At 49.5% G+C, this 14,305-nt stretch overlaps 1 protein-coding gene across 9 annotated transcripts in view; it reads left to right on the top strand.

Annotated features, from left to right (window-relative positions):
• Positions 1–14,305, top strand: part of sbf1 (SET binding factor 1) — a 67,874-nt gene that overhangs the window by 39,184 nt on the left and 14,385 nt on the right. For all 9 annotated transcript variants that reach the window (XM_056589627.1, XM_056589626.1, XM_056589633.1 and 6 more), the window contains 11 exons: positions 1–73; positions 889–957; positions 1,565–1,726; positions 2,912–3,162; positions 3,692–3,864; positions 4,909–4,982; positions 9,291–9,483; positions 9,973–10,100; positions 10,827–11,002; positions 13,266–13,402; positions 13,919–14,126. The exon at positions 1–73 is cut by the window's left edge and continues 77 nt beyond it. In XM_056589627.1, coding sequence (XP_056445602.1) covers positions 1–73; positions 889–957; positions 1,565–1,726; positions 2,912–3,162; positions 3,692–3,864; positions 4,909–4,982; positions 9,291–9,483; positions 9,973–10,100; positions 10,827–11,002; positions 13,266–13,402; positions 13,919–14,126 — 1,644 coding nt within the window. The remainder of the gene's footprint in view (positions 74–888; positions 958–1,564; positions 1,727–2,911; positions 3,163–3,691; positions 3,865–4,908; positions 4,983–9,290; positions 9,484–9,972; positions 10,101–10,826; positions 11,003–13,265; positions 13,403–13,918; positions 14,127–14,305) is intronic.

The following is a 14,305-nucleotide window of genomic DNA, read 5'->3' as shown; positions in this document are numbered from 1 at the left end:
CCTGCAGAACCGGGCCGTTCTAGACGACCAGCAGTTCGACTACATCGTCCGCATGATGAACTGCACCTTACAGGTAAGGAAAGGTCGACAAAAGTCCTCCGAATTGGAGCAGTCAAGTGTTGATGCTTATCAGGGCATCTCGGTGTACATTTCCTCTACAGTATGTTCTTGCTGTTAAAGGAACAGCTGTTCCACGTGCAAGGGAAATGCCACGGGCATTTCCCGTGCCTCTGCTTACCGATTGGCTAATTTCGGTTGTCGTTAAAATTAAAAAACGTGATCATTGATTTCCTATAACATGACGGATGTATTCCTGGTTCCAGTCTTTAACGTGCGTCACTCCTTTATGGTTTTTGCTTTGGCTGTCAACATATTGTTCTCAATATGTCTCAGAAGGTACTGTTTAACCCAGGGGTTCTCAAAGTTTTGACAGCCGAGGGCCAATTTAGGAACCCAGAATTTGACTGACGGCCGCCAAAGGAAAAAAAAATTGGCGGTAAACGCCGTCAGCATCCCAGTGGTGAAAGAAAACATTGCACCTTGGACCTCTGGGAGTGAGGTCAAGTGAGGTCTAAATCACGAAACTGAGGTTCATCCTTTCAAAGTAATGCACAGTCGGATTAAAACTAACAAATGCAACAGGATTTAATTGAAAGCTAGAGAGAGTTGAGTTTTTTTATTTTTTTACTTGCATCTGTATGTCATTGCGGGCCGCCAGGAATGTTTCTGCGGGCCGCCATTGGCCCGCGGGCCTCACTTTGAGAACCAATGGTTTAACCCTTCAGTCATGGTCGTTCTACTTGGTCATTGTCCTTGTCGGGCTCCGTCCCCGCGGGCCGCGCGGCCTGTTGAGTCTGTTTGTGTGATCCGCTGGTGTTTGGTGCTCAGGACTGCTCCCACATGGACGAACACGGTATTGCAGCCGCCCTCCTGCCGCTGGTCACTGCCTTCTGTCGGGTACGTCCTTTTGAATCCCTCCATGAAATGCTGAAATTATTCATCCATATATTTATTTTGTTTTTAAATTACATATTTAAAATAAGATAAGAAGATTCTTATTTTATCTTCTTATCTTATTACGGTGCATATGTATATAGAGTATCTCTACTTATTTATTTTTATTTTTTATTTACTCTTATCTTTTTCAATACTTGCATTATTTTTTATTGTTTGTTAAGATCGTCCGCAACAAATACGGATACCAAGACACATTTCTAATATGTGTAATGTATTTGGGAATAAACCTTTTCTGATTCTGATTCTGATTCTATTATTGTAGAATAAACTGACGTAATCAAATAAATGTAGATTTTTTGCCACCAAAGTAAACACTTGCATACGTTCAACATGCACATGGACCAATCCCGTCCCATACTGTAACGATGTAAAAATGTGGATAAAAATGCTGCTTTTTAATTAAAATCGAACAAATTGTCCATCAATTTTAACAAAGAAGCTGAATATTTCTGCTTAAATGTTTACTTTGTTACAGTTTGAGACAGGAATGGTCCAACAGTTTAGTTCTGAGATGAACTGTGTTGCATGTGTGTGTTCGTCCATTCAGAAACTGGGGTCGGGGATCACCCAGTTTGCGTACAGCTGCGTGCAGGAGCACATGGTGTGGACCAACATGCAGTTCTGGGAGGCCATGTTTTACAGCGACGTGCAGAACCACATCCGGGCGTTGTACCTGGAGGGGGAGGAGGGCACGCCAGAGCCCAGCTCGGTGAGAGGGACACGCACGCAACGCACCTACTCGCTCAAACACACAAGCGCACACACTCGCTCACTCACACACAAACGTACTCTATATCTCATTCTCTTTCTCTCTCTTTCTTTCACGCACGCACGCATCTGTGCACGCACACACGCACTCACTCACACACTCTCTCTGTCTCTCTCACTCACTCACTCGCTCATTCACTCAGAAAAACACTCACTCGCTCAGACACAGACACACACACACTCGCTCATTAACACACACACTCGCTCACTAACACACACACTCACTCACTTACTCACTCACACACCCACTCACTCACTCACTCACTCACTCACTCACTCACTCACTCACTCACTCACTCACTCACTCACTCACTCACTCACTCACTCACTCACTCACTCTCTCTCTCAGTCCCTTAAACACACTCACACACATTCTCTGTCTCTCACACTCATTCACACGCACACACACACACACGCACGCACACACCACACACACTCGCACAGGCCAAGCACACAGACACTCCATAAGGAAGTAGCAAGCTGTCATGTGTCAGTAGTTAAGATAAGGTCTGCAGATGTCAACACAGCCAATCAGCATTTGCGGTAAAAGCGTTGCTTAAATACTTTAGCGTCCCGATAATAAAAGCGTGTGAGATGGCTGCATGTGGTTGTACAGTGACTCATGTCCTGCCGTTAACAAGGCCATAAACAGAAGTTAAGACACTACCCTGCACACGTTGCATTGCCCAAGACTAACGCCATCATTGCACGGTTGGATTTCAAATGAGGGCAGCTTTGAATGCAACTCTGACTGAATAAGGAACTAACTGTCAACCGTTTATAGTGACCCTTTCCATAAGAAATACCTGGGTCCATTTCACTAAATGCTATTTCGTCTCCGACACGGAAATTGTCTACTTTCACTTGTGTGTGATATTAGAATAAACCAACAGAAATGTCTGAAATTATATACATAACAGACAGAGTCGAATTCACCCCCTCCTGGTTGGAGCAAGTGAACGAGCCAATCACATCCTTCGATTCTCCCGCAAGTAACCCCAACCGTACACAACAGCGGTTGCAGCGACTCCTATCCTCCCATAGGGGGTGCTGTTTCGCCCCTTTCCCGCCTGGCCTTCAGTCCCTCTTTAACCCCTCCTCACGGCGGTGCTCCCCCCCCTGTCAGGCGGGCGGAGGGCAGGAGGTCAGCGCCCTGGACCTGGCCTCGGAGCAGAACCGGCTGTGGCCCACGCTCACCAAGGACATGCAGTCTGAGCGCGTGCAGAAGGAGGAGAGCACGGTGTTCAGCCAGGCCATCCACTACGCCAACCGCATGAGCTACCTGCTGCTGCCGCTGGACACCAGCAAGAACCGGCTGCTGAGGACGGGCGGCCTGGGAGACGTGGAGAGTGTCAGCAACAGCTACGTCACCAACAGGTGGGTCCAGACTCTAGGCCTTCCCCAGTCAGCTACGTCACCAACAGGGGGGGTCCAGACTCTAGGGTTAGGGTTACTCTCAGCCATCCCGCTGAGTGTCGTGTTGCGGGGACTGCGACTGGGCGCCTGGACTCAATCCTTCATTTAAAATGTTTTGGTTGTATGTATTTGTGTCAATTATGGCACTCATTGCACTCCTGATCCTCCCTGGAAGAAGGGGCTCCCCCACTCTGCGTTCCTTCTCTTCATCTCTTCCTTGCTAATTAAGGCAGTTTCTTCTTCTACGGTCAGGGGGCCGTCATCAATAAATGGCCTGTTAGCCCTTTCAGACTGTAACTGTGATTAAGGGGGTAAACAAATAAAATGTAATTTAATTGAATCCTCTGCGGACCCGATTCAGGAGTTCATGTAATCATCCTGAATTCATGTGCTCATAGGCGTGTTAGCCCCTTTGCAACTATACCGTTGTACTGAATTAGGGCTGTACAAAAACAACGTCATTGAATCGTTGTGTTTTGGGTGGGGGCAGCATCGCGGGCAGCATGGCGGAGAGCTACGACACCGAGAGCGGCTTCGAGGACGCCGAGACGTCGGACGTGGCCAACTCGGTGGTGCGCTTCATCAACCGCTTCGTGGACAAGGTGTGCAACGAGAGCGGCGTCACCAACGAACACCTGAAGGCCCTGCACACCATGATCCCAGGTACGGCGTCCGGGACCCACGCCGCCGTCTGATTGGTCCGACGCTAGGGCTGCGTTCCAAAGCACATACTTTCTCTTACTTTTACATTTTGCGCTTTTTAATCCATACGACTTACAATAATTACATTTTTAAGAAGGAAGAGAGAAATAATATGCTGTCAGTGAAGTAAGCCTGTTCATAGAACCAAGTGTTAAGCAATAACAATCGCTAGGTTAACCCATTTCCCTGTACACAACAAAGATAGCTAGGATAAGATGCTACACGATGCTAAGCACTCTTTTTAATTGCCACGACGTACACCATACAATAAGTGCGTACATTTAGCGGCAGAAAGTTATATATACTTGTCGTACGTATTGCAGCTTCCCTTACAAAGTACTTACCTGCTTGCATACTGAGAAACCTAGCCGGATGTAGAACGACACCCTGGTATTTTTTGGCATGCTGCTTTTTTTCATACTATTTATAGGGACAGCCTAATCTTTTTCTGGAATGCTAAAGTAGTAGGGTAGTATTGGTATTGGAACACAGGGCAAGTTTAGGTTGGCAGAGAAGGTACACACAAACAGGGCATGAAGCAATCGAGTGGCCCACTATTCGATTGCTCCATGTCAATAGCAAATGACATACTATTACACACTATTACGCACTTCTTGTCAATAGCAAATTACACACTATTACACACTTCTTGTCAATAGCAAATTACACATTTTAGGGCTTGAAGTAATCAACTTGCAATCGCAATGGGACCAATCTTTTGCCAGCACATATCATACGTTCACATCCCAAGCATAATCACAACGATACTAATGTATGCGAAGATTTCTTAAAGATTTATTTTAGCATTTTTATGCTTTAATATAGAGTAAGGTAGTGAGGAGGGTATGGGAGATAGAGGGGAAGACATGCGGCAAAGGACCGCGGGCAGGAATCGAACCCGGTTCGCTGCGGTCAGGACTGAGCCTCAATGGTTACGCGCTCTACCGCCCCCCCCCCCCCCCCCCCCCCAATGATGCTCACATTCCAACGTCCTCCTCCCTCCAGATATCGTCCAGATGCACATCGAGACGCTGGACGCGGTGCACAGGGAGAGCAAGCGCCTGCCCCCGATCCAAAAGGTAACCAACTCCTATTTTTACGTCCCGCTGGACAGGGGCCAAGCACAGTCTCCGCAAGCCCCGCCCACCCCCCTCCCGGCCAATCACGGCAGCTCGCGCTCAAAGCCTCACGGCAGGTATGTCCGGCTCCCCCGCCGAGGCGGAACCTGTGTGACGCGCGTGCGAGCATGCGAGTGCAATGCATGCTGGGTGTTGCGGTTCTCTCGGCCGTCGTACGAGGCCGGTCTTCGGACAACGCCGTTGGACGGCGGCCCGCAGGTTGTCCGCTGTGTGCCTTCGCTGTGGAGGGAGGGTGTCTTTCGTCTAGCGTTGTTTAGGTTGCTTCTGCCGCCACACCAGCAAGCTGGGGGGGGGGGGGGAGTTTGTATACAGTGCAGCTTGTGAGCACTGTTCTGCTCAACATTAAGGGCATGACAGACGTCGACTTGCATTTGACATGCCACCAGGTGTGGTGTGATTAGCCGTTACAAGCCGTTTTGGAAATCTGCCCCTTATGACGTCACGGGTGGGCGTGTCCACCTAGATGTGCGCTGGATAGATCATTCTACCAGCCTACCCAGTGGACTGTAGCAAACATTGCTCATCTATCCGTCATACATCTAGGTAGACACGCCCACCTGTGATGTCACAAGGGCCAGATTTCCAAAACGGCTTCAGGGCTCCAGACTGCGACCAAATGGTCGCATTTTGCGACGGGAGGCGTTTGTCGGGCCTGATAATGCATTCTCAATGGAGAGGCGAGCGGGCAGAGAGGAGGCTCAGCGTCCTGTCAAGCGGCACGACAAGCGGGCGCACTCCCGTGAAACTGTCGCTTCCGTACTTGTCGAATGTGACACTGAATTTGAAACAGCACATTGTAATTTCTGCATCTATTATCAAAATAGTTATTAGTAATACAGTGGAAACTAGTAGAAATGTGAATATTTGGTTGGCATGTTGATTAACGTTGTGTGCCCCTAAAATTTCTGGTTGCGCCCCTAAAATTTTCAGTTAGGGGCCACAGTGCTCCTAGGGAAATATCTGGAACCCTGGGCATCAAACGGCTAATCACACCACACTTGGTGGCGTGTCATGGGACCTTTAAGCCAACAATTGATGGACTGACAATGGTTACTAAAACGAGAGGCCTTCAGTGCATGAGTGCACGTGCGCATTGTTAGTGGCGAGAGTTCAGAGTGCTTATGGCAGTCGGGAGGAAACGTATTTTGAGGTGGTGGACACATAACGCCCTATAGGGGGTTCCTGGTGTAGCACCATTTCTTCGGGCTCAGCGAGGACATTCTTAGAATTCCTACGTCGGCCATTGTATGCCGCATGCTACGTTGACGTCTGGAACGTGTTCAGTTCCACGTCTTATGCGCACACAGACGAGCGACCACACCCTTCTCGTGACTCTGCCATCTCTCTGGGCGACTCATCGAGCGGCGTATCAAGTGATCCATTCATCAGCATGCACATCCTTTGTCATCTGGTAACAGGCCACAGTGTTGACCTCTGGTTGTCAAGGCGTTCCACGGATTCGTTGATCCCAAACCTGTTTGTTTATGCTGGGGCTGGGAAGTTTGGGAATAGACGCCTTTTAAAACCAGATGCATTGAGACAGTGAGTAAGAGAGGGAGAGAGAGGGAGATACAGAGAGAGAGAGAGTGACACAGAGAGAGAGAGAGAGAGAGACAGACGGACAGAGAGAGGGAGCGAGGGAGAGATGGTGACGAAGATAAGCCTGTCCTGACATGTTTGTATTGTATTATAGTCGTACACCTGTGAGGTCATGGGATAATAATAATCCCTCATTCCTGTTGTCAACCACAGCGTGGTTTGTGTGTTGTAGTTCAGGTTCATTACGTCTAAGTCTTCAAGTGGCATTTCATGCCGGATTAATTTCGATAGTCCCGTCTGACCTATGGGTGATTTTTCCTGGTTGCGGTTGGCCTCGTCGAAAAAGGCATGTGTGTGACTTCAGGATAGGTGTTGAGTTAGGGATCAGCCAACGCGGTGCAGACCCTGTCATCTATCTCCTGTCTGAACCTAAGCCCCTTGACATAGTCGGGCAGTGTGCCGGTTAGCTCCCAATGAATGCCACAGGGAGTGCTGTCCTAGCAGACAGGTTAACCGCTCGTCCGACGGGTTTTTAAAATCACGTGCCATAACACGTCTACTGCGGAGATGACGACACGTACGCTTTCACAACACCACAAACGGGCTGTGGTGAATCCCCGTAGGAAATAGCTTCAGCTACCGATCCGTCATCTTGAGTGCGTTTAGAGGTGGAGACGTTTTTAGACGCTAATCATTGGCCGGGAGTCGGACGCCACTTTTATCCACCCAATCCGTGCTGCTCGTGCACTGGGAACGCCGAAAGTCCCCCACATCTTCAGATTCGCCGCTCCTTTGTTGTTTAACGGGGTGATATTACGCCACCAGGTGTGGGTGTGATTAGCCATCACAAGTCGTTTGATTATCTGCCTTTTCCTCTGTTTGAGTGCCATCAAAAGTGCCCGTGTCCACCTTGATGTGAGCTGGATAGATCAGTCAACCAGCCTACCCACTGGACTGTAGCAAACGTTGCTCCTCTGTCCGTCATACATCTCGGTGGACACGTCCACTTGTGATGTCACTAAAACAAAACGTCAACGTCTACAAAAATGTCATTGCCAGCTGTGACTGCTTTGCCTGTTATGCCGTGCATTTGACCAATAAAACAACTTGAACATGAACACGAACATGAACTTAGGCCCGAGGAAGTGACTTTCAATTTTCAAACAGCTTGTAATTGTTGATCACCCTCCAGAGTTGCTGGCATAACATCAGCCCTTTGACAAGAGCCTCCCTGTAGTCCTCACCAGACCAGTCTCCCACCGGTCCTGCTCCCCTGCTGACGCACGGCCCAGTTAGGGGCTTCGGCGGCTGTGTTGTGCAAACAGAGACGGCTAATGCCATGAGACCGCCTGGTCCCATGGAGATCTCTGACAGCAGAGTGGCGGTTCATTGGGTTTGTCCGCAGCCTCGCCGGTAGGCCTCTTAGAACAAGGAGGCCTTCCGATCGCCCTAAACTGCACCATACGCCTCTGTATCTGAAGACGCTGTAGTTGGTTTTGGGGGGGGAAGGCTCCATTCCGTTAACCTCCATAGGATAAATTCCGAAGTCATATTTTGGCCAAATTGTGATATCTGACCTAACTCTACTCTCCTAACACTGCTGATTCACTGCGCCTCATTGGCTATCTCCTAAGCCAATCAGAGTGCTCTTTGCATTCTATAATCACTATCTGCCTGATTGATCTAAGGCATTTTTGACGCTAAATACAAGATGATGAAGATGGGCAATTATGCGACGAGGCTAACGATAGGGATCTGAAGTCACTGTAGTGAGCTTTGGACGATAGCTTCATATATCTGAGGCCCTTAGATCAAAGCTCTATATGTAACTGAAGCCATGCTGAAGTTAGCTTTGGATGCGTTTTCTAAAATGATTGCCTCCATAATAATAGGTGATGAATAATGGAGAGCGCTACAGCACTTTAGCTAATGCTCTGTCCTGGCATGGCTGTGCAGTGGTTTCCGCATGAGTGTTTGCGTCGGTTTGGTTTTATTCATGTAGGCTGCCAGATGGTTATTGTATCCTCAGCAGAGATGAATTATTTTAATGAAAATAAAATCGTAAAAGTTCCATGTAGCCCAGTTAAAAAATAGTTCTGAAACTATTCAACATGATCAAAAGATCTGCTAAATATCTAAGAACTTGATGTTATTGACCTTTTTGGCCGTTTACAGCGCGAGTGTCTGGATCAAGGATTAGTGAAGGACATCAGGATGTGACCTACACCCTAACATTGTTCTGTTCTTCCTCCATCCATCTCCACCTTTTGACCTCTTCTCTCACTCCCATCCACCTCCTTCCCTCCTTCTCTCTCTCACTCCCATCCATCCATGCATCCTCTCCTCTCTCCAACTCCACCTTCTTGTCCTCTCCTCTCTCTCTCTCTCCCTCTCTCTCGCTCTCGCTCTCCCGCTCTCTCTCCCTCTCCCTCTCCACCTCCCTCCCTCTTCTCTCTCCCTCTTCTCTCTCTCTCCCTCTTCTCTCTCTCACTCCCGTCTACTCGTCTCCTCCTCTCCATCTGCACCTTCTTGTCCTCTCTCGCTCTCGCTCTCCCTCTCTCTCTCCCCCTCTCCCCCTCTTTCTCTCTCTCTCTCTCTCTCTCTCTCTCTCTCCCTCTCCCTCTCCCTCTCCCTCTCCCTCTCTCTCTCTCTCTCTCTCTCTCTCTCTCTCTCTCTCTCTCTCTCTCTCCCCCTTCCCCCCCCCCCCAGCCCAAGCTGCTGAGGCCTGCGCTGCTGGCGGGGGAGGAGCTGGTGATGGAGGGCATGCGCGTGCACCTGATCTCTGACGGCCGGGAGGAGGCCACAGGCTGCATGGGGGGCCCCGCCCTGCTGCCCGCCGAGGGGGCCGTCTTCCTCACCACCTACCGCCTCATCTTCAAGGGCACTCCCACCGACCCACTGGGTGAGAGGGGGGGGGGGAGAGGAGGGGGGGGCACGCCCACCAACCCACAGGGTGAGGGGGGGAGAGGGGGGAGGGTTGGGAGAGATAGGGAGGGATAGATGGAGAGGGAGGGAGGGATAGATGGAGGGGGAGGGAGGGATAGATGGAGGGGGAGGGAGAGAGTAAGTGAGGGTGGGAGGGGGAAGGCAAGAATAAGTGGGAGAGGCAGAGGGAGGGAAAGAGGGAGGTGAGAGGAAGGAGGAAGGGGGGAGAAGAAGATGAAGAAGGATTGGGGATTGGGGAGAAGATAAGGGGCAAGAGGAAGCCAGGAGAAAACGTCACTCTGGCCCGCACGCCAAACATACAATATTAAATCTGTTTTATGAACGCACGGCCATCTAGCCGACCAACACACGAGCAGCTTAAGCCACGAGCATCTCAAGGGAAAAGAGTGAAAACGTAGCGCTGTACTGGTTGGCTAACGTCCTCTCTCTCCCCGGCGTCTCCCAGTGGGCGAGCAGATTGTGACCCGGTCGTTCCCCATCGCCTCGCTCACCAAGGAGAAGAGGATCTCCGTCAGCCTGCCGCTGGACCAGTACATCCAGGAGGGCCTGCAGCTGCGCTCCTGCACCTTCCAGGTCTGCTGCTGCGCTCACACACCAGACCCTGGAGCAGGACGACGGAAGAATCAGACCTGAGATTATAAATCAGATTAGAATTAAGATTAGCATCTAAAGCCTTCTGAAGGCTTTAGATGCTAATCTTAATTCTAATCTGATTTATAATCTAAAATCTGATTTAGAAGGTTTAAAATGATAATCTTAATTCTAATCTGATTATAATCTAAAATCTGATTTAGAAGTTCTAAATCCGATTTTAGATTATAAATCAGAATAGAATCTAAAGCCTTCTAAATCAGACTTTAGATTATAAATCAAACCCTAGATTACCATCTAAATCTGACCGTAGTTTATAAATCAGACCGTAGGTTACCATCTAAAGTCTTCTAAACCACAATTTAGATTATAAATCAGGCCTTAGATTATAAATCTGATTTGCATTTAGATTGGCATCTAAAGTCTTCTAAATCAGAGTTTAGATTTCCATGTAAAATCATCTAAATCAGACTTCAGATTAACATTTAAATCTGATTTTAGATTACCTTCCAAATCAGACCTTAGATTACCATTGTGAGTCATCTAATTTAGATTTTAGATTACAAGTCAGACCTTGGATCACCATCTAAACTCATCTGATTTAGACCTGAGATCACCATCTAAACCAGACTTTAGATCACCATCTAAAGTCATCTGACTCAGACCTTGGAGAGTGACCGTGGCTCCTCCTCTTCCTCCTCCCCCTAGCTGATGAAGATCGCGTTCGACGAGGAGGTGGCGTCGGACCTGGCGGAGGTCTTCAGGAAGCACGTTCACAAGCTGCGCTACCCGCAGCACGTCCAGGCCACCTTCGCCTTCACCGTGGGCCAGGCCGCCAAGATGGTGGTGGAGCACAAGTCCAAGGACAAGAACCAGTCGCTCAAGTAAGGGGCGGGGCCTGCGTCCGACCAATCACCCCCCCTCGTCGCAGTCCATTCGGTGTGATCGGGTAACCCGGCTGACGCTACGACCCACCGATCGCTCGTTGTCTGTTGAAACACTATGAGGCGTGTCGATGATTTACAGAACCGTCCGGTGTTGAGTTGTTTCACGGAAAGAGAGTCGTTACGTTATGTTAGCGTAATGGAGATAGGGACGGCATGTGGCTCAGGAGGTTGAGCGGGTTGGCTGGGAACTGAGAGGTTGCTAGTTCGATCCCCGGCTCCTCCTAGTCAAGTGCCGAGGTGTCCCTGAGCGAGGCACCTCACCCTGACTGCTCCTGACGAGCCGGCTGTCGCCTTGCGTGGCTGACACCCCCGCCGGTGTCTGAACGGGTGAATGTGAGGCAGTATTGTAAAGCGCTTTAAGTGGCAGCTGGTTAGCAAAGCGCTGTATGAATACAGTTCATCTACGCGATGCTACAGTGTGTGAGGTTTCAGTTCAGTTTTGAGTTGAGCTGCGCAGGGACGAATATAGATTAAAGGGTCATAAACACAGACGGCAACAACACAGGAATTCACGCAACAGTGGAGAACGGGAACTGAGTCGTTTGTGCAACAGCCTCGCTCTGACCCCTGACATCTCCCAGCAGCCGGCACGCGTTACGACCGTCAACGGATAGGGCAAACGCGCTTATTAACCGCTGTGTAACCGTATGAACAGACCCCCACCCTGACCCCGTCCTGCTCGGAACAACGCTCCGGCCCGTGATGTGTTAGCGAGGCCGTTGATCCCAGACCCAATGCAGGAAACCTAAATGTTAAATTTTCATCAGTGTGAAAGTGAACGCGAAAGTAAGCTTAATAATTGGCCTTTGGGCTTTCCCGTTATCATCCTCTCATCTCCTCTCCATCTTCACCCTGAAAGTTGTTGTTTTTTAAGATTTTTGTCTTCGGCCTCGCTTCTTTCTCATCCTCGTATTCTTGTTCTTATCTCTTTCTCTCTCCCGCAATCGCATTCAATCCAGCTCTCAGTCACTCACAATCACATTCAATCTCACACACACACACACACGCACACACACACACACACACACACACACACACACACACACACACACACACACACACACACACACACACACACACACACACACACACACACACACACACAATCACATTCAATGTCTCTCTTTCTTCGTTGATCTCTCTCTCCCTCCTTGCCTCCGAGAGTAGGAATGGCGGAACATACCAGTGGCCTGTTTGAATAATTCAACAGTGGAAAACGTGACCGCCTCTCGGTTGCCCCCGCGGTTTCCATCTCTGCGTGCCTGTGTGTGTGTGTGTGTGTGTGTGTGTGTGTGTGTGTGTGTGTGTGTGTGTGTGTGTGTGTGTGTGTGTGTGTGTGTGTGTGTGTGTGTGTGTGTGTGTGTGTGTGTGTGTGTGTGTGTGTCGCCATGCCCTCTGATGAGCGAGGCTAAACTTCAACTTAGCTTTCCGGTCTCCCAGCGGTGGTTGAATGAATGTCTGACTCCCTGAGTCATCCCCCCGTTCACCACACACCCGCCTCTGGGTGACCCTGACCAGACCAGGGGTAGGAAGGGTTACTCTAGTTCCTTGAATTAGATTCAATGATTTACAAATGGTGGAAAGTCTGAATGGGAAACGCGTCGTCTCGGACCTACGTGCGTTTGAGCTTCCAACTCGAAAAAAAACATGGATGCCCACCGTTAACTAGAAGAATACAAGTGTATTATTATAATTCTAGGTTATAAATGTAAATAATCAAGTTTAAATAATGGTGAATAAGTGAACCGACTATACATTGCCGTCATCGTAAGGCCAAAAAAAATAATTCTTTTGGTTCCGGTTTCCGACCGACCCTGTCAATTTATGTGCGACCCAAATTATTTTATGAGCTCTATAAAAAAAAAAAAAAAAAAAAAAAAAATAAATAAATTTGATGCAAACTATAATTACGTTTTGGTACAGCACCTCTTCATTCTGTACAAGGATGAGCGAATTTTCTACCTATCATTCGCTGCCGCTGGAAAAAATAAAATAAAAAAATAAAATAAATTCCCTACCTACCCATGACCTCAACTGACAACCAACAGGAACCAAACTTTTTTTTTTTTTAGGCCTAAGAGAACCCTTCAATAAGAACAAGTGCTATCAGTAGTTACAATGCTAGATGCTGTGTCAGTATATGCTCTGTTTCGGCCGACACGCAAGTTCAGGAATCTAACGCGACGTGTCTCTCTAACAGGACGCTCTCCAAGCACCTGGTGAAGACGGCCAAGAGGACCATCGGCCGGCAGTACGTGACCCGCAAGAAGTACGCCCCCCCCACCTGGGAGAACCGGAGCAGCCTGCAGTCGGAGCTGGACGAGGACGAGATCTCAGGTAGGGGGGCAGCGACCGGTCGGTCTCTGTCTCTGTATGTGTTTGTCTGTCTCTCTCTCCCCATCTCTCTGTCTCTCTCCTCTCTGTCAGTATGTCTGGCAGGCTCTTTCTCTCTTTCTCTTCCTCTTTATTTCTCTTTCTCTCTCTCTTTCTCTCTATCTCTCTGCCTCTCTCTCTCTGTCTCCCTCTCTGTCTCTGTCTCTGCCTCTCTCTCTCTCTCTCTCTCTCTCTCTCTCTCTCTCTCCCCCCCTCTCTCTCTCTCTGTCTCTGTCTGTCTGTCTGTCTGTCTGTCTGTCTGTCTGTCTGTCTGTCTGTCTGTCTGTCTGTCTGTCTGTCTGTCTGTCTGTCTGTCTGTCTGTCTGTCTGTCTGTCTGTCTCTCTGTCTCTCTCTCTCTCTCTCTCTCTCTCTCTCTCTCTCTCTCTCTCTCTCTCTCTCTCTCTCTCTCTCTCTCTCTCTCTCTCTCTCTCTCTCTCTCTGCGCCTCACACTCACTCCCTCCCCCCTCGTCCCCCCCAGTGTCGGAGGAGATGGACCAGACCTCCCTCACCCTCTCCTCCACCATGCGCTCGTCGGACCGCCAGACCATGAGCAACGTGGTGGAGCGCGCCTGTTGCCGTGACTACCAGCGCATGGGCCTGGGCACGCTGAGCAACAGCCTGACGCGCTCCAAGAACGAGCCCTTCCGGATCTCCACCGTCAACCGCATGTACACCGTCTGCAGGAGGTGAGACCCACTGGAGGGACCTGTAGAGGGACCTGGAGAGGGACCTGGAGAGGGACCTGGAGAGGGACCTGGAGAGGGACCTGGAGAGGGACCTGGAGAGGGACCTGGAGAGGGACCTGTACACTCTCTGTAGAGGGACCTGTAGAGGGACCTGTAGAGTGACCTGTAGAGGGACCTGT

This window comes from Gadus chalcogrammus, chromosome 4, assembly GCF_026213295.1.
Source record: "Gadus chalcogrammus isolate NIFS_2021 chromosome 4, NIFS_Gcha_1.0, whole genome shotgun sequence".
NCBI classification, from domain to species: Eukaryota; Metazoa; Chordata; class Actinopteri; order Gadiformes; family Gadidae; genus Gadus; species Gadus chalcogrammus.
The sequence above is the reverse complement of the archived record's forward strand: the minus strand, read 5'-3'. Positions and strand labels throughout refer to the sequence as shown.